This window comes from Carassius carassius, chromosome 7 (genome assembly GCF_963082965.1).
Source record: "Carassius carassius chromosome 7, fCarCar2.1, whole genome shotgun sequence".
NCBI lineage: Eukaryota > Metazoa > Chordata > Actinopteri > Cypriniformes > Cyprinidae > Carassius > Carassius carassius.
The window spans coordinates 38,765,619-38,784,753 of record NC_081761.1 but is presented as its reverse complement, the minus strand read 5'-3'; the positions used below and the strand labels follow the sequence as shown (position 1 = coordinate 38,784,753).

The following is a 19,135-nucleotide window of genomic DNA, read 5'->3' as shown; positions in this document are numbered from 1 at the left end:
GGAAGAGGTACAGCACCTGGCCACATGGTGCGCTGACAATAACCTGCTCCTTAACACCAATAAGACTAAGGAGCTCATTGTGGACTTCAGGAAGAAGAAAGGAAGCACACATGACCCCATTCACATTAACGGGATGGCTGTTGAACGTGTCTCCAGCTTCAAGTTCCTGGGAACCACCATCTCGGAGGAACTGTCCTAGGCCACAAACACCTCCAGCCTGGTCAAGAAGGCTCGCCAGCGCCTCTTCTTCCTCAGGACACTGAAGAAGAACCAGCTGTCTTCATCCTTCCTGGTGAACTTTTACCGGTGTGCGATTGAGAGCATCCTGACCAGTTGCATCTCAGTCTGGTATGGGAACTGCTCAGTGGCTGACCGCAAAGCACTGCAGAGGGTGGTGAAAACTGCCCAACGCATCACAGGGACACCACTTGCTGCTCTTGATGACATCCAGAGGAAACGCTGTCTACGGCGAGCTCGCAGCATTCTCAAGGACTCCTCTCACCCGGACCATGGACTGTTTAACCTCCTGCCCTCCGGGAGGCGCTTCAGGACCCTCCGGACAAGGACCACAAGATTCAGGAACAGCTTTTTCCCTAAAGCTGTCTCCTTGCTGAACTCTGCCCTCTGACACCCCTCAACACCCCCCCACACCACACACACAGACTCCTCCACCTCTTCAACACTACATCTGACTGATTTATTTATTTATTTACAACAAGCAAATAACAGTAACTTGTTATACTTGCACTACTGTCTGTTCATCCAGGAACACTGAATAATTCCTTTGCACTGAAATATTTACTATGCACTTTACTGTCCATTGCAATAGTGTAAATTGTTCATATGTTCATAGTTCTACCTATAGTGTACATACAGTTTTACATAATCCACCTGTATAGTATGTCCATAGTACATCTATCTGTATATCATGCTAATAGTATTTAAAATCTGTAAATTATGTCCATAATACTTAACTGTATAATTATTGTACATATTATAGACCTTGTATATTCTGTACTTACTGCTTATTGCACTTCTGGTTAGATGCTAACTGCATTTCGTTGCCTTGTAACTTACATGTGCAGTGACAATAAAGTTGAATCTAATCTAATCTAAAATAGTCTCTCAGTCTAGTTCTGTAGGCTACACAATCATGGGGAAGACTACTGACTTGACAGTTGTCCAAAAAACGACCATTGACACCTTGCACAAGGAGGGCAAGACACAAAAGGTAATTGCAAAAGAGGCTGGCTGTTCACAGAGCTCTGTGTCCAAGCACATTAATAAAGAGGCGAAGGGAAGGAAAAGATGTGGCAGAAAAAAAGTGTAGAAGAAATAGGGATAACCGCACCCTGGAGAGGACTGTGAAACAAAACCCATTCAAAAATGTGGGGGAGATTCACAAAGAGTGGACTGCAGCTGGAGCCAGTGCTTCAAGAACCACTACACACAGACGTGTGCAAGACATGGGTTTCAGCTGTCGCATTCCTTGTGTCAAGCCACTCTTGAACAACAGACAGCCTCAGAAGCGTCTCGCTTCAAAAAGGACTGGACTGCTGCTGAGTGGTCCAAAGTTATGTTCTCTGATTAAAGTAAATTTAGCATTTCCTTTGGAAATCAGGGTCCCAGAGTCTGGAGGAAGAAAGTAGAGGCACACAATCAACGTTGTTTGAGGTCCAGTGTAAAGTTTCCACAGTCAGTGATGGTGTGTGGTCCCATGTCATCTGCTGATGTTGGTCCACTGTGTTTTCTGAGGTCCAAGGTCAACGCAGCCGTATACCAGGAAGTTTAAGAGCACTTCATGATTCATGCTGCTGACCAACTTTATGGAAATGCAGATTTCATTTTCCAACAGGACTTGGCACCTGCACACAGTTACCAAAGCTACCAGTACGTGGTTTAAGGACCATGGTATCCCTGTTCTTAATTGGCCAGCAAACTCGCCTAACTCAAACTCGCCATAGAAAATCTATGGGGTATTCTGAAGAGGAAGATGAGATATGCCAGACCCAACAATGCAGAAGAGCTGAAGGCCACTATCAGAGCAACCTGAGCTCTCATAACACCTGAGCAGTGCCACAGACTGATCCACTCCATGGCACGCTCCATTGCTGCAGTAATTCAGGCAAAAGGAGCCCCAACTAAGTATTGAGTGCTGTACATGCTCATACTTTTCATGTTCGTACTTTTCAGTTGGCCAAGATTTCTAAAAATCCTTTCTTTGTATTGGTCTGAAGTTATTCTAATTTTTAGAGATACTGAATTTGGGATTTTCCTTAGTTGTCAATTATAATCATCAAAATTAAAAGAAATAAACATTTGAAATATATCAGTCTGTGTGTAATGAATGAATATAATTCACAAGTTTTACTTTTTGAATGGAATTAGTGAAATAAATCAACTTTTTGATGATATTCTAATTATATAACCAGCACCTGTATATATACATATATAGTAAAGACCAAAAGTTTGGACACACCTTCTCATTCAAAGAGTTTTCTTTATTTTCATAACTATGAAAATTGTAGATTCACACTGAAGGCATCAAAACTATGAATTAACACATGTGGAATTATATATGGAATTATATACATAACAAAAAAGTGTGAAACAACTGAAAATATGTCATATTGTAGGTTCTTCAAGGTAGCCACCTTTTGCTTTGATTACTGCTTTGCACACTCTTGGCATTCTCTTGATGAGCTTCAAGAGGTAGTCACCTGAAATGGTCTTCCAACAGTCTTGAAGGAGTTCCCCCAGAGATGCTTAGCACTTGTTGCCCTTTTGCCTTCTGTCTGCGGTCCAGCTCACCCCTAAACCATCTCGATTGGGTTCAGGTCTGGTGACTGTGGAGGCCAGGTCATCTGGCCCCATCACTCTCCTTCTTGCTCAAATAGCCCTTGATGCCTTCAGTGTGACTCTACCATTTTCATAGTCATGAAAATAAAGAAAACTCTTTGAATGAGAAAGTGTGTCCAAAATTTTAGTCTGTACTGTATATCCATAAAATCTACCACTTCAATTAAGCTACATTTAATAAACTTAATGCTATTAATATGACTGTGATTTAATCAATTTTAGGCATCCTTCAAAAGTTTACAGCATACTACAAAGTTATATGGTTATAGGCTAAACTCTTTTATCTTAGGCGAAGCACAAATTTACCATTGCTTTGCTGTAGTAAGTAAAACAATGGTAAATTTGTGTTTAGCCTAATGTGGCTTTATTACAAATACCTAAGTTAAACTATGGGTAATTTAGTAAAACCTATGGCTTAATTTAAACCAGATCTGGATAACAAACGCTTAATTCAAGCTCATTAGCGTGCTAAAGGTAACAAAACATAAAGAGTTAAAACACGTACCGAGTCTGTAAACCTCCAACCGTCTTTTCTTCTTCAGTGGTTTTACCGGTGGATTTACTGGACTAAGATGGTCACAGCGCCTCCTACAGTTCGAGAAGTGCTAATCTCTCCGAGTCAGAACGACTGCGTGTGATATTATATCTGCACCTGCTTTTCTCACTTAAATAAAAACCGCACATTTAATTTCAGTGTACACCATCATGCTTGCAAAGTCCAAAATGCACAATTACGTTTTTGGAGGCGTGTTACTTTCCCATAGACTGCTAAGGAAATTACATTGTCAAGGTCCAGAAAAGTATGAAAGACATCGTCAGAACAGTCCATGTACCATCAGTGCTTACTGTCTGTGTATAGCTCAGTCTTTGGCAGAGGTTTTCAACTCCAGTCCTTGCACAAACAAACTTTTCCTCCCAGAGGATTCGTTTCTACCAAGTAAATCTCTTACCTTACACAGCAGCATAAATGTTCTTGAAGAACAGTGATGAAATGGATAGTTAAACCATGGCTCTCTCTTGATTAAAAGAAACCGGTCCAACAATGAAAAAGCAGAGTGTATTTGCCAGACTCTTCTTCATGCATTTCAACACATAAAACATGCCTTATGAAACCTAGGAGATCATATTATTGTAGTATTTTATTTTGAGTATTTTTAATAGTTCTGTCTTGTTTAACATAAAATCATTGCTTTACTCTGTCAAACATGACATTATATACAGCACTTGGATCAATCCACAGCATTAAAAAAGTTCACTCAGTAAGAACTCAATGAACACTTTCAGGACGAGCCAAACAAGATTTCTTTCCCAGATTGACTGATGAAAGTCACTCTGATGATTCTGGAGCAGTTTGTTCTTTAGTGTGTTTGTTCTGGTGGGTCTGGAAACTACCTAAATAAGCGAATCTCTCGCTGCAGATGGAGCAGGAGTAAGGTTTCTCTCCTGTATGAACTCGCTGATGGACCTTAAGGACGTCTGATCGAGCAAACGTCTTGTCACACTGTGAGCATTTGAACGGTCTTTCTCCAGTATGAGTCCTCTTGTGGTTTCGAAATGTACCATGTTTACCGAAACTCTTTCCACAGACGCTGCAGTGATATGGTTTTTCTCCGGTGTGGACTCGCTTATGAAATAAAAAACTAGATGAATTTGAAAAGCTCTTCCCGCAGTAGGAGCACAGATATGGTTTCTCTCCGGTGTGTGTCCTCTCGTGAATGTACAAACTATTAATATGACGGAATCGTTTGTCGCAGTGTTTGCACTGAAGCGGTTTCTCATCAGAATGGATTTTCTGGTGTGACTTTAGAGAGCTTGAGTCTGTAAAGGCTTTCCCACATTCACTGCACTGATACGGTCTCTCATTAGTGTGCAAACGCATATGTGTCTTCAGATGAGATCCGTGATTGAATCTTCTCTCGCAGTGCGGACACTTGTATGGTCTTTCTCCCGTGTGGATTCGCTCATGAGCATCAAGATTTCCTTTGGCGCTGAAACACTTGTCACATTCACTGCAGTGGAAAGACTTTTCACCGTGAGTCTTTAAGTGAACTTTTAGTCTAGAATGAATGAAAAAAACCTCCCCGCACTGTTCACAGTGAAACTCCTTCTTCCCGCTGTGCTCTTTTGAATGAAGTCTCCTCTCTTCTGCGGTAGGAAAGCTGATGTTGCATATCTTACAGCTGAAGTTTTTCTGTTCTGTGTGTTTTCTCTCGTGTCTCTTTAAATGACCCTCTGAACTCAGTGTTTTTCCACAGGTGCTGCAGGAGAAACTCTTGACCGTCAGTTGCTCTTTTGATGTTAAGTCTGTCTCTCCATCAGAAGATGAACAGCCTTTATCATCTGAAATAAACAATGATTATAAATTCTGGATTAAAAAAAATACTTGAAAGGAGTTTGGGTGAAACTATGCAAGTTAATTAAATAAACCCATGCACAGACATATTAAAAAATGAGTTTAGAAATGCAACATTTGCCACCTATATCATTATATTTTACAATGTCATTTCACAGTATAATAATAATGCAATCATATTTTTTTTTTTATGAATATATATATCATAACAAAAAATAAAATTAGATTTCTAGTCAAATTAGGCAACCCTAAAAACAGGCACAGCAAATCTTTCTCTTACCATTGTGTTCCCAAATACCTCAGAAAATCTTTACTCAAACCTGATCAGATCATCAGAGACCATCAGCCAATATGAACCTGATCCTGGAGAGAGTCTGCTGACATTCAAGTGTTAGAGAAACATCAAACAGTCATAAAAGGAGAAACAAACCTGGAGGGATGAAATCTTCATCATCATCACTCTGATCATCATCCTCCCCATTATTCTCCTCCTCCTCCTCTTCCTCATCAGTGTGGTGTTGTTGTTTCTCTGCGGTGGTTTCTTCTCCTCTGCTCTCGATCAGGTTCCTGCAGTCCACCAGTTTGACGGAGCACATCTTCAGCGGCGTCTGCAGCATCTGCTGTTCTCCAGCGTTACAGTCAGAGGTTTGATCAGTGGATTCATGATCCTGAGCGTCAGTATAACAGAGTAAAGTGAGGCTGAGCTCTGAGTCCTGTGTGTCTCTGGATCTCTGATCTCTGACGCTCCAGACTGAATCCTGAGCTTCTGTCCCATCAGTCTCACACACCCAAACCTGCTCCACATCCTGACAAACACAATCAGCTTATCAATACAGAATCATATGTCCATTGATTCTGACAGTCATGGATCAACTTTGAAACATTAAGGTTCACCTAAAATGAAAATTCTGCCATTAATTACTCCCCCTTCATGTCATTTCAAACCTGTAAGCCCTTTGTTCATCTTCAGAACAGATATTAAGATATTTTTGATCAAATCCGAGAGCTTTCTGACCATCCCATAGACAGCTATGCAACTTAAATGTTCCCAGGCCTAGAAACACAGTAAGAACTAGTGTTGTTTTTGGCGGGCTGTTTTAATTTGAGTTTTAGTCTAGTCTTTGTGTGCAATTCTAACGCAATTTTATTTAAGTCAGTATATACCTAGAAGTATAGACAAAACCAAAATTTTATTTTAGCCAAACCCATTTCAAACAAGGTTATCTTGTTATATTATTGTTTTAGTCAATGAAAATGAAGAGACATTTTAGCATAGTTTTTATTTTGTAAACCACATTTAGTCTTGTTTTAATTCGTCAACAATATTGCATTATACATTTAATTATAGTCATCGTCACATGACCAGCATTTTTGTTGCGTCTCATTTTTGTCACATGATAAAGGTTTGTTGACAACGATATTTAGCCATAATTTTAGTTGACGAAAGCAACACTAGGACTTTGGTTAAACAGTTCATGTGATATCAGTGGTCCAACTCTAATATTATGAAGCTTTTGTGATGCGTGGCCTGAGCTCTCATCAGCGTCGCCTTGGACGGAGCAGACACACCTGCATCTGCTCATTAACGGCTGAGCGGTCACACCTGCGGCCCATCAGAAACGGGCTTTATAAGCAGCGTCGTCGAACACAGAGGTGAGAGATGTCTCCAAAAGACTAACAAGCTAACAATTCTCTGTGTTTCCCCTCCAGACAGAAGCGTGTGACCGCCAGCCCGCTAAGGACACGGACCTCACGGACCCAAACAGCACTGTACCGGTCCTCCTCGGCAGAGATTGGCCGGGGTTTGACCGCCTCTTCGCCTCCGCGAGCCAGCCTGTCAGCCCAGCCGGGAACCGCCCCCCACACCGGATGACCACGAAGCCCCGACGGCGTCCCGTGCTGCTGACCTCGGACTGCCCCAGAGGGGGCGAGTCTTCACATCATAACCCTAACCTCTATTATGACCTCTTCCAGCAGGTAACTGGGGCTGGGGCTGGGGCCTTTGCCCGAGAGCAGTACGAGGACGACCGCCTCAAACACTGCTGGGCCCAAGTGAGGGTCGCCGATGGGAAGGACCTCCAACCGGCACCCCACCCAACACCTTACTTCGTGGTCAAAAACGGCCTGCTGTACTGTGTTGCCCAAAGAAGAGGAGAGAAAAAAACTTTGTTGGGGGTCCCACGGACCAAGACAGGAGCAGTGATGGAACTGGCACATGCCCATCCCATGGCCGGCCACCTGGGGGCCCAAAACACCATCCAACGCATACGCGACCATTTTCATTGGCCGGGCCTGGAGGCCGAGGTGAAACGTTTCTGTCAGGCCTGTCCCACCTGTCAGCGGACGTCTCCATGCACCCCTCCCCCCCAGCTCGCTAATTCCGCTGCTCATGGTCGAACGCTTCAACCAAACCCAGAAGCAAATGCTGCGGCAAGTGGATGCTGAGGACAAGCGCGACTGGGACAAGATGCTGCCCTACGTCCTATTCGGCATCCGGGAAGTACCCCAGGCGAAGGGTTCACCCCCTTCGAGCTCCTTTTAGGCCGACAGCCAGAGAAGCCTGGGAACAGCAGCTGACTGTCCACCGCACCACCATCGAGCACGTCCAGGAGATGCGGGAGAGGATTGACAGGGTCATGCCCATCGTCCGGGAGCACCTTGCCAAAGCCCAGCAACGACATTACAACAGGGCGGCCCAGCCACGGGAGTTTCAGCCTGGAGACCACGTCATGGTCCTAGTCCCCACTGCCGCCTGTAAATTCTTGGCCAGCTGGCAAGGACCCTATACAGTTACGGAAAGGATCGGCCCTGTCACCTACTGGGTCCGGCAGCCCGGACGACGCAGAGAGGACCAACTGTATCACATGAACCTTCTGAAGCGCTGGGTCGGGACCGGGCCCCAGCTTGCAGCCCTCGCTCAGCGACCTCCCGTGGCTGTGGACATGGACCCTCACCTCTCGGCCGCCCAAAAGTCAGAGCTGCAACACCTGGTCAATCAGTTCAACGATGTGTTCTCTCCCCAGCCAGGGCGGACCCACGTACTCAAGCACGATATCCACACAGCACCCGGAGTGATCGTCTGGCAGCGGCCCTATCGTGTTCCGGAGGCTCGGCGCCACGCCATTGAGGATGAGGTACAGGAGATGTTGAGGTTAGGAACCATCGAACCATCACGCAGCCCTTGGTCCAGCCCCATCGTCATGGTTCCAAAGCCCGACGGCACCTTCCGTTTTTGCAACGACTTCCGCCGCCTGAATGAAATCTCGGAGTTTGACGGCTACCCAATGCCGCGGGTGGACGAACTCTTGGATCGCCTAGGAAGGGCCTGGTATATCTCAACTCTTGACCTCACCAAGGGCTACTGGCAGGTCCCCCTAACGGAGCAGGCCAAGCCGAAAACGGCGTTCTCGACCCCTAGTGGCCACTGGCAATACCGGGTCCTACCCTTCGGCCTTCATGGGGCTCCCGTCCCTTTCCAGCGTCTTATGGACATCCTCCTGCGGCCCCACCAGGCCTACGCTGCCGCCTACCTAGATGATGTGGTCATACACTCCGAGACTTGGGAGGACCACCTGAAGCGGCTGCGGAAGGTGCTGTCCCTACAATCAATGAACAATTCAATAGCTTGCATACAGCATGCGTCTTCCTCATCTTGTATACAAGGCCCAGCGCAACAGCAGCATCCAAACACGTGTCATAGATACACCTTAAGAAAATTCTGTAAAGTTTACAGTACAAAATGACAGCTGTGGTTGCCAGAATTTAAGCGTAAAATATGGTAGCAACATTTAACGTTTCAACTTAAATTTACATTGAAATACCTTAATTTCATTAACTGATATAATGTTAATACAACATACTATTGAGGTACTGAAATCGGTTTTGTACCTGGGTAATACACTGTTATTCATTAAATGCAGGTGGTGATAAGAGTCACATGATGAACCAAAGCCCATCACAAGCAGCTTTTAAATAATAACATGCATAGAAGCTGAACAGTGTGATTCACACAGACACTAAAGGTTTTTGTAAAGGTTTGATAGAACTGGCTGGAAGACCTGCCAAGAGAGCAATGCAATACTCCTGCCTGTCCTGGACAGAACAAGGAGTTGTGAAGCATGTTTCGAAAGAAAGGGTCTGATCTTCTTGATGTTGAATAAAGCAAAACTGCAGGATCGGACAGTTTTAGCAATATGGTCTGAGAAAGTCAGTTGATCATCAATCATAACTCCAAGGCTTCTGGCTGTTTTTGAAGGAGTTATGGTTAATATGCCTAACTTGATGGTGAAATTGTGATGAAACGATGGGTTTGCTGGAACCACAAGCAGTTCTGTCTTGGCAAGGTTGAGTTGAAGGTGATGGACCATCATCCAGCAAGAAATGCCTGTTAGATAAGCGGAGATGCGAGCAGCTACCGTCGGATCATCAGAATGGAATGAGAGGTAGAGTTAAGTGTCATTAGCATAGCAGTGATATGAAAAGCCATGTATCTGAATGACAGAACCTAATGATGCCAGGTAGATAGAGAAGAGAAGTGATCCAAGAACTGAGCCTTGAGGCACCCCAGTAGTTAGATGTTGTGACTTGGACACCTCACTTCTCCAAGAAATCTTGAAGGAACTATCTGAGAGAGAAGACTCAAACCACTGGAGTGTGGTTCCTGAGATGCACTTTGCCAATAGGGTTGACAGGAGGATCTGGTGGTTAGCCATGTCAAAAGCAGTGGACAGATCCAGCAAGATAAGTATTGAAAATTTGGAATCCACTCTTGCCAGTCTTAGTGCTTAAAAATCTGAGAGCAAGGCAACCTTGGTTGAAAGTCAACTTCTGAACCCAGATTGGTTGCTGTCGAGGAGTTTGTTCTGCGTGAGAAAAGTAGAGACTTGGTGGAAACACAACTCGTTCAACTGTTTTTGCCACGAAAGAAAGGGAAACTGGTCTGTAGTTCTCTAAAAGAGGTGGGTTAAGTGTTGGTTTCTTAAGAAGTAGGGTTACATAAGCCGGTCTAAATGCTGAGGGAAAAACACCAGTGTGGAATGTGTTGATGATGTGAGTGAGTACAGGTACAACTACAGGAGAAATGGCTTGAAGGAGATGAGATGGAATAGGATCAAGTGGACAAGTAGTAGGATGATTAGTAAGGATGAGTTTGGAGTCTTCTGCCTCAGAGTAAAGAGAAGGATGTGAATGAGTGTAAGTTTGCTGGTAAGATGTGCTTGATGGACTGTGATGTGGAAAATTGTGCACGGATAGTTTTAATTTTATTAATGAAGAACTTAAAATCATCAGCTGTCAGAGTTGATGAAGGAGGGGAAGGATGAAGGAGGGAGGAAAATGTTTTAAAGAGCATGTGAAAGTTAAATGAATTGTTAATTTTGTTAAGATAGCATGTCTTTTCAGCAGTGGAGACATTAGCAGAGAATGAAAAGAAGAGTGACCAATACACATTAGGTTCAGTAGTATTTTTTATTTGTGCCACACCCTTTCAGCAGCCATGAGCTTAGTATTATGCTCGCAGAGAACATCAGATAATCAAGGGGCTGAAGGGGTGGTACGGGTTGGCCTGGAAGAAAAGGGGCAAACAGTGTCTAAACAAGATGTAAGAGTGGAGCAGAAAGTATCAGTAGCACTGTTAGCATCAAGACATGCTAACTGTTTAAGGGAAGGAAGCAAAAATTAAACCATAGTAGATAGCCGGGAGGGTGAGACTGAGCATAGGTTACGTCGAAAGATGATGTGGAAGTGTATGTGTTAGAGCTGAAGATCTTTGCCCGAACCCAACAGCTATTTGTTAGTTTTGTTTGTTGATTCAGGGTTAGCATCATCTGAAGTCCTCTGAGGGTCAGCATCATCTCTTCTCAGGTGTTCTGGATCCAGACTGGAGCTTGTGTAAATCCTAGTTACCACGGGATGTGGATATGGCCCAATTACAGCTCTAGTATGTGTTGTGTTAGGAACCAGGTTGAGAGTGAGGAGAAAGTGATCCAACGTGTGCAGTGGAGTAACCAGAGCAGGTTCAGTAGAGTGTCGTGTAAATAAGGTCCAGTTGGTTGCATGATTTGGGAGTAGTCATGGTTAACACTTCTCTTGAGATCAAAAGAGGCAAGCAGAGTGTGGACGTAAGCAGACAGAGGTTTATCTAGGTGGATGTTGAAGTCTCCAAGCATAACTAGAGGAGTACTATCCTCAGGAAAGGTTGAGAGCAGCACATCTAATTCTTCCACAAAGTTACGAAGTGGCCCTGAGGGTCCATGAAAAAACTACACAAGGGATTTTAAAAGGGTGGGCCATAGTGGTTGAATTTGATTCAAAGGAGCTGTTAATATTAACAAAAGTTAAAGGAATACATTTCCAATCATTAGAGATAAGCATACCATTATCTCCACCTCTTCCAATCAGACGGGGAGTGTGTGAAAATTAGAAATTATTGGAAAGTGCTGCAGGAGTAGCAGTGTCCACTGGTTTGATCTACGTCTCTGTCAGGGCAAATAATCAAAAAGTTGAAAATAAAGTATATCTTAACTTAATAACAATATCTTAATTTGTGTTCCACAGATGAACAAAGGTCTTACAGGTTTGGAATTACACAAAGGCGAGTGATTCATGAAATAACTTTCAGTTCTACGTGAACTATCCCTTTAATAGAAGCTATAACATTTTTACTGGACAAACTGACAGTGACTGAGCTGAAGGATGAACTGAAGATCTGTTCAAACCTCTCTGTTCAGTTTGTCTCCTCTTTCTCTCAGCTTTGCCTCCAGTGAAGCCACCTCTTTCTTCAGCTGACAGATTTCTGTGATGAAATCCTCAATATCCAGCATGGACAGATCAGTTCCTACTGATTTACAGCAGACCACATCCACCTGCGCTTTCATGCTCAACATCTGAGCACAAACACTTCATGATTATTACAATATATACAATATTTATATATTATTTATTTTAAATATACATTATTTATAATAAAGTGAACAATCAAAAATAAAAGCATAACTACACAGTACTGAATAAAGAAAATTTACTTCTGGATATTCGGAAACGTCAAATATAAAAAGTATTTGATGAGACTCACCTGTTTAGGTTCATTGTTGAATAGGAATATATTCTTCATAGGAATATCTAAAATCTATCACTTCAATTAAGCTGTATTTAATAAGCTTAACGCTATAACTTAAATTCGACAGTTAATTGATTTTAGGAATCCTTCAAACATTTCCAGCATACTATAAAAGTTATATGTTTATATGCTGGACACTTATTTTAGGCTATGCACAAATTTACCATTGTAAGTTTTGCTGTAATTACAGTAATTAAAACAATGGTAAATTTGTGTTTAGCCTAATGTGGTTTTATTAGAAATACCCAAGTTAAACTATGGTTACTTTAGTAAAACCTATGGCTTAATTTAAACCAGATCTGGATAACAAACGCTTCATTCAAGCTCATTAGCGTGCTAAAGGTAACAAAACATAAAGAGTTAAAACACGTACCGAGTCTGTAAACCTCCAACCGTCTTTTCTTCTTCAGTGGTTTTACCGGTGGATTTACTGGACTAAGATGGTCACAGCGCCTCCTACAGTTCGAGAAGTGCTAATCTCTCTGAGTCAGAACGACTGCGTGTGATATTATATCTGCACCTGCTTTTCTCACTTAAATAAAAACCGCATATTTAATTTCAGTGTACACCGTCATGCTTGCAAAGTCCAAAATGCACAATTACGTTTTTGGAGGCTTGTTACTTTCGCATAGACTACATTGTCAAGGTCCAGAAAAGTATGAAAGACATCGTCAGAACAGTCCATGTACCATCAGTGCTTACTGTCTGTGTATAGCTCAGTCTTTGGCAGAGGTTTTCAACTCCAGTCCTTGCACCAAACTTTTCCTCCCAGAGGATTCGTTTCTACCAAGTAAATCTCTTACCTTACACAGCAGCATAAATGCTCTTGAAGAACAGTGATGAAATTGATAGTTTAGAAACCATGGCTCTCTCTTGATTAAAAGAAACCGGTCCAACAATGAAAAAGTAGAGTGTATTTGCCAGACTCTCCTTCATGCATTTCAACACATAAAACATGCCTTATGAAACCTAGGAGATCATATTATTGTAGTATTTTATTTTGAGTATTTTTAATAGTTCTGTCTGGTTTAACCTAAAATCATTGCTTTACTCTGTCAAACATGACATTATATACAGAACTTGGATCAATCCGCAGCATTAAAAAAGTTCACTCAGTAAGAACTCAATAAACACTTTCAGGACGAGCCAAACAAGATTTCTTTCCCAGATTGACTGATGAAAGTCACTCTGATGATTCTGGAGCAGTTTGTTCTTTAGCGTGTTTGTTCTGGTGGGTCTGGAAACTACCTAAATAAGCGAATCTCTCGCTGCAGTTGGAGCAGGAGTAAGGTTTCTCTCCTGTATGAACTCGCTGATGGACCTTAAGGACGTCTGATCGAGCAAACGTCTTTTCACACTGTGAGCATTTGAACGGTCTTTCTCCAGTATGAGTCCTCATGTGGTTTTGTAATGTGCCATGTTTACTGAAACTCTTCCCACAGACGCTGCAGTGATATGGTTTTTCTCCGGTGTGGACTCGCTTATGAAATACAAAAGAACGTGGATCAGAAAAGCTCTTCCCGCAGTAGGAGCACAGATATGGTTTCTCTCCGGTGTGTGTCCTCTCGTGAATGTACAAACTATTAATATGACGGAATCGTTTGTCGCAGTGTTTGCACTGAAGCGGTTTCTCATCAGAATGGATTTTCTGGTGTGACTTCAGACAGAATGAGTTTGTGAAGGCTTTCCCACATTCACTGCACTGATACGGTCTCTCATTAGTGTGCAAACGCATATGTGTCTTCAGATGAGATCCGTGATTGAATCTTCTCTCGCAGTGCGGACACTTGTATGGTCTTTCTCCCGTGTGGATTCGCTTATGAACATCAAGATTTCCTTTGGTGGTGAAATACTTGTCACATTCACTGCAGTGGAAAGACTTTTCACCGTGAGTCTTTAAGTGAACTTTTAAACTAGAACGAATGAAAAAAATCTCCCCGCACTGTTCACAGTGATACTCCTTCTTCCCGCTGTGCTCTTTTGAATGAAGTCTCCTCTCTTCTGCGGTAGGAAAGCTGATGTTGCATATCTTACAGCTGTAGTCTTTCTGTTCTGTGTGTTTTCTCTCGTGTCTCTTTAAATGACCCTCTGAACTCAGTGTTTTTCCACAGGTGCTGCAGGAGAAACTCTTGACCGTCAGCTGCTCTTTTGATGTTAAGTCTGTCTCTACATCAGAAGATGTACAGCCTTTATCATCTGAAATAAACAAAATGGTTATAAATTCTGGGTTTTAAAATATATATTTGTTTGTCACTCAGGGAACATACAGAAATTCTGTGACATCTGTCTAACATCTAGGAGTGAACAATTAATTTACTGCAGTTATCCAAATGCAAAAAGCCTACAAATTAACAAGAGAGTTTGAAAATGCCACACATTTTACAATATTTATTGTGATATTTTACAGTAAAATAGTATAATTACTAATCAAAATGTATATCTTTTATAATTTTATAAATCATTATATATAAAAAAAAGAATTACATTTTTGGCCAAATTGTGCAGTCATACACACAGACACAGCAAATCTGGCTCACTTAAAAAACACATTTCAGAGATCAAAATAGAAAGAGAGAAAAATACTAAAAACATAAAAGCAAATATAAATTCTGAAAATATTTCTGTGTATATTGGTGCAGCGTGACCTGTCCCAAACATCTCCCTAAACCTGCTCTCAAACCTCATTATGTCATGAGTACAAGCCAAAAACCATGTGGAGCTGCCACCTTAAGCTTGAAGAAACTTTAAATCAGCAGGTAAAACCATTTGTTGATACACCAGTTAGAATAACAGATTAAAGGAAGAAACACACCTGGAGGAATGAAATCTTCATCATCATCATCACCATTAATCTCAGCACAATCTTCATCATCCTCCCCATTATTCTCCTCCTCCTCCTCTTCCTCATCAGTGTGTTGTTGTTGTTTCTCTGCGGTGGTTTCTTCTCCTCTGCTCTCGATCAGGTTCCTGCAGTCCACCAGTTTGACGGAGCACATCTTCAGCGGCGTCTGCAGCATCTGCTGTTCTCCAGCGTTACAGTCAGAGGTTTGATCAGTGGATTCATGATCCTGAGCGTCAGTATAACAGAGTAAAGTGAGGCTGAGCTCTGAGTCCTGTGTGTCTCTGGATCTCTGATCTCTGACGCTCCAGACTGAATCCTGAGCTTCTGTCCCATCAGTCTCACGCACCCAAACCTGCTCCACATCCTGACAAACACAATCAGTAATATATCTAGTGAGAGTATGATTAACAATAAGACATTGATTCACACAACAATCAGTCCATATTAGCAGCTAAAGATGAAATGAAGATCTGTTCAAACCTCTCTGTTCAGTTTGTCTCCTCTTTCTCTCAGCTTTGCCTCCAGTGAAGCCACCTCTTTCTTCAGCTGACAGATTTCTGTGATGAAATCCTCAATATCCAGCATGGACAGATCAGTTCCTACTGATTTACAGCAGACCACATCCACCTGCGCTTTCATGCTCAACATCTGAACACAAACACTTTGTGATTAATATAATATATATAATATTTAAATATTAATATTTATTATAAACCATTTTACATTTATTTATAATAAACTGCTAAAAAAAATTAAGAGCATAACTACACAGAACTGAATAAAGAAAATTAACTTCTGAAGAATATTCAGAAACATCAGATTTAAAATGTATTTGAAAAGATTCACCTGTTTAGGCTCATTGCTGAATAGGAATATATTATTTATAGGAATATTTTAAATCTATCAATTAAATTAAGCTGTATTTAATAAACTTAACGCTTTAACTTAAAAAGGATTGAAATTTAGCCGATTTTAGGCATCCTTTAAAAAAATTTCCGGCATACTACAATAGTTATATGGTTATATGCTGGACACTTTTATTTTAGGCTATGCACAAATGTACCATTGTAAGTTTTGCTGTAATTACAGTAATTAAAACAATGGTAAATTTGTGCTTAGCCTAATGTGGTTTTATAACAAATACCCAAGTTAAACTATGGTTACTTTAGTAAAACCTATGGCTTAATTTAAACCAGATCTGGATAACAAACGCTTCATTCAAGCTCATTAGCGTGCTAAAGGTAACAAAACATAAAGAGTTAAAACACGTACCGAGTCTGTAAACCTCCAACCGTCTTTTCTTCTTCAGTGGTTTTACCGGTGGATTTACTGGACTAAGATGGTCACAGCGCCTCCTACAGTTCGAGAAGTGCTAATCTCTCTGAGTCAGAACGACTGCGTGTGATATTATATCTGCACCTGCTTTTCTCACTTAAATAAAAACCGCATATTTAATTTCAGTGTACACCGTCATGCTTGCAAAGTCCAAAATGCACAATTACGTTTTTGGAGGCTTGTTACTTTCGCATAGACTACATTGTCAAGGTCCAGAAAAGTATGAAAGACATCGTCAGAACAGTCCATGTACCATCAGTGGCAGAGGTTTTCAACTCCAGTCCTTGCACCAAACTTTTCCTCCCAGAGGATTCGTTTCTACCAAGTAAATCTCTTACCTTACACAGCAGCATAAATGCTCTTGGAGAACAGTGATGAAATGGATAGTTTAGAAACCATGGCTCTCTCTTGATTAAAAGAAACCGGTCCAACAATGAAAAAGCAGAGTGTATTTGCCAGACTCTCCTTCATGCATTTCAACACATAAAACATGCCTTATGAAACCTAGGAGATCATATTATTGTAGTATTTTATTTTAAGTATTTTTAATAGTTCTGTCTGATTTAAGATAAAATCATTGCTTTACTCTGTCAAACATGACATTATATACAGAACTTGGATCAATCCGCAGCATTAAAAAAGTTCACTCAGTAAGAACTCAATGAACACTTTCAGGACAGGCCGAACAAGTTTTTTTCCCGACAGTTACATGTAGACTAAATAACTGACTAAAGGTTTTTCCACATTCACTGCACTGATACGGTCTCTCATTGGTGTGCAAACCCACCTTTCATGAGATCCGTGATTGAATCTTCTCTCGCAGTGAGGACACTTGTATGGTCTCCTCTTTCTCTCAGCTTTGCCTCCAGTGAAGCCACCTCTTTCTTCAGCTGACAGATTTCTGTGATGAAATCCTCAATATCCAGGTGCAGGTAGAGATGCTGCATACATCACAATGTGTGCTTTAAATATTTAAAGGTCAGGAAAAGTAGTCAATAATATGTTATTTCTATTTAGATTTCTTGCGCCTCTATAATTTTTTTTTCTCAGTTCAGATGGGCTTTATTGACATGATTTTTTTATAATAACATAATATAATATAGGTCACTAAGATATTTGAAATATGAAATGTAAAATTAGAGAGTAGAACATATTCAACTAAAATGTTCCTTATTTAATTCACTTCTATCTCTTTCTCTCTCTTAGGAGTCAGTAAAGATGTTCTCCATCAAGTTCTTTCTATGAGGTTTTTTTGTGTGTTCAAGTTCAACTATTGTAATATATTATTTTATAAAATATACACAATCTTAAATCTACCCCCAGAGTCATCCTTGTGTGTTCCCTCTGTACTTGAAAATGTGGTTAATCTAGTGAATTAAAATACTATACCATGATTCCTTTTTTATTTTATTGATGAGTTATTATATTATGATATAGACCCAATAATTACTCAACATTCCTAGGTACCAGGTTTAATTGCAATAAAGAAAGTAGTATTTGGGTGAAATTTATTCGGTCCTCCAAATCTAGGGTCCTGGAAATGTGTTCCTAGGAGGGACTGCGGTTCTCCGGAGATCCTCAAAGCGCCTTCTCTACAGTACGAGCGATGGAGTGTTTAAATAATAAGCGCTGGGTCTGGATAGGTCTTTTCGTCTGTATCTTATTCAAAAATGCAATTGAATTCCAGTGACGAATTCTCTCTAGTTAATTTCTTTAAAACTAGGAACAAGATCATCCTGTTCTCTTCAGTTAGGCATGTCAAATCCCTCCGAAATAACGTTTAATCTAATAATAATATTAATTAAGTAACCATTAAGTAAAGAGATCGACAAACGAGCGAGTCAGTCAGGCAGTAAAACAAAACGACCGTTATTTTTTAAATTCCGCGAGCGCGCGGCTCTCTGTGGAAGTAAAAGCGGGTGCCGAAAAAGCGCGCGCAGATCAGAGGCGCTCAGTAAATGGAGATTACCAACGAATTTGATTTCTGTTATATGATTCAAGATTTTTTTTTTTTGTTTCTTAGAATTTTCATTAAGTTGAAACATCTCAGACTTACATTTAGGCATAAGCCTTGTCTGTGAAATTGTAATTTAAAACGTTTTTGTTTGTTTATCTAATTTCTGTATTTTAATAAATGTTGCATTAAACGAATTTCAGGGCTCTTTAAGTCATTAAACACAAACATCTTCAACGTTGTTATTAGAATTGTTTTAAAAGGTTATGAAAATAGGCTAATAATAACCATTAATAGACTAAATCTTCTTTCGTTCATAATCATAAACATTTATTTTGAGTTTAAATCAGTGTTTGTCCATTATAAAAGTGTCTTTCCAGATTTATTTATTATAGAGTTAGCAAAGGTTATTATGAGCATTGTAATGTTTAAAGTGGATGTCGTAAATGGACGTTTTTTTTCAGTATTAACAGCTAGCTCTCAGTTTTGTGTTCACATGAGGTCAATATTTCAAATATGTCACATACATTTACATTCTACACTTCTTAACTATCTAATCTTTCTTACTGACATTACAGTGAAGTTCAAGTAGCTGCCACAAAACCCTCAAACTTTTCCACCCACAGGATTTGTTTCTACCATATAGTGATGAAATAGATAATCTTTCAACTATGG

The 19,135-nt window shown here is 40.9% G+C and overlaps 1 protein-coding gene and 1 long non-coding RNA gene across 2 annotated transcripts; both read right to left on the bottom strand.

Annotated features, from left to right (window-relative positions):
- Positions 1–3,980: 3,980 nt before the first annotated feature.
- On the bottom strand, positions 3,981–5,196 carry LOC132144178 (uncharacterized). Its single transcript, XR_009434337.1, has 2 exons — positions 4,937–5,196; positions 3,981–4,855 (listed from the first exon to the last, which is right to left on the bottom strand). It is a non-coding gene; the product is annotated as an uncharacterized LOC132144178 (long non-coding RNA).
- A 6,678-nt stretch (positions 5,197–11,874) lies between these two features.
- Positions 11,875–15,810, bottom strand: LOC132144310 (zinc finger protein 501-like). The gene is made up of 3 exons (XM_059555088.1): positions 15,652–15,810; positions 15,142–15,535; positions 11,875–14,525 (listed from the first exon to the last, which is right to left on the bottom strand). The coding sequence occupies exons 1-3, from the start codon at positions 15,808–15,810 to the stop codon at positions 13,513–13,515; spliced, it is 1,566 nt and encodes a 521-aa protein (XP_059411071.1). The 3' UTR covers positions 11,875–13,512.
- Positions 15,811–19,135: the final 3,325 nt, after the last annotated feature.

Bases quoted from the DNA above. Each gene is read 5' to 3' on its own strand.
- LOC132144310 (XM_059555088.1), bottom strand. From the start codon at position 15,810: ATGAAAGCGCAGGTGGATGTGGTCTGCTGTAAATCAGTAGGAACTGAT. The intron at 15,536-15,651 runs GTTTGAACAGAT...TGTGTTTGTCAG, and splicing joins GAGACAAACTGAACAGAGAG to GATGTGGAGCAGGTTTGGGT. The intron at 14,526-15,141 runs GTGTGTTTCTTC...TGTTTATTTCAG, and splicing joins TGAAGATTTCATTCCTCCAG to ATGATAAAGGCTGTACATCT.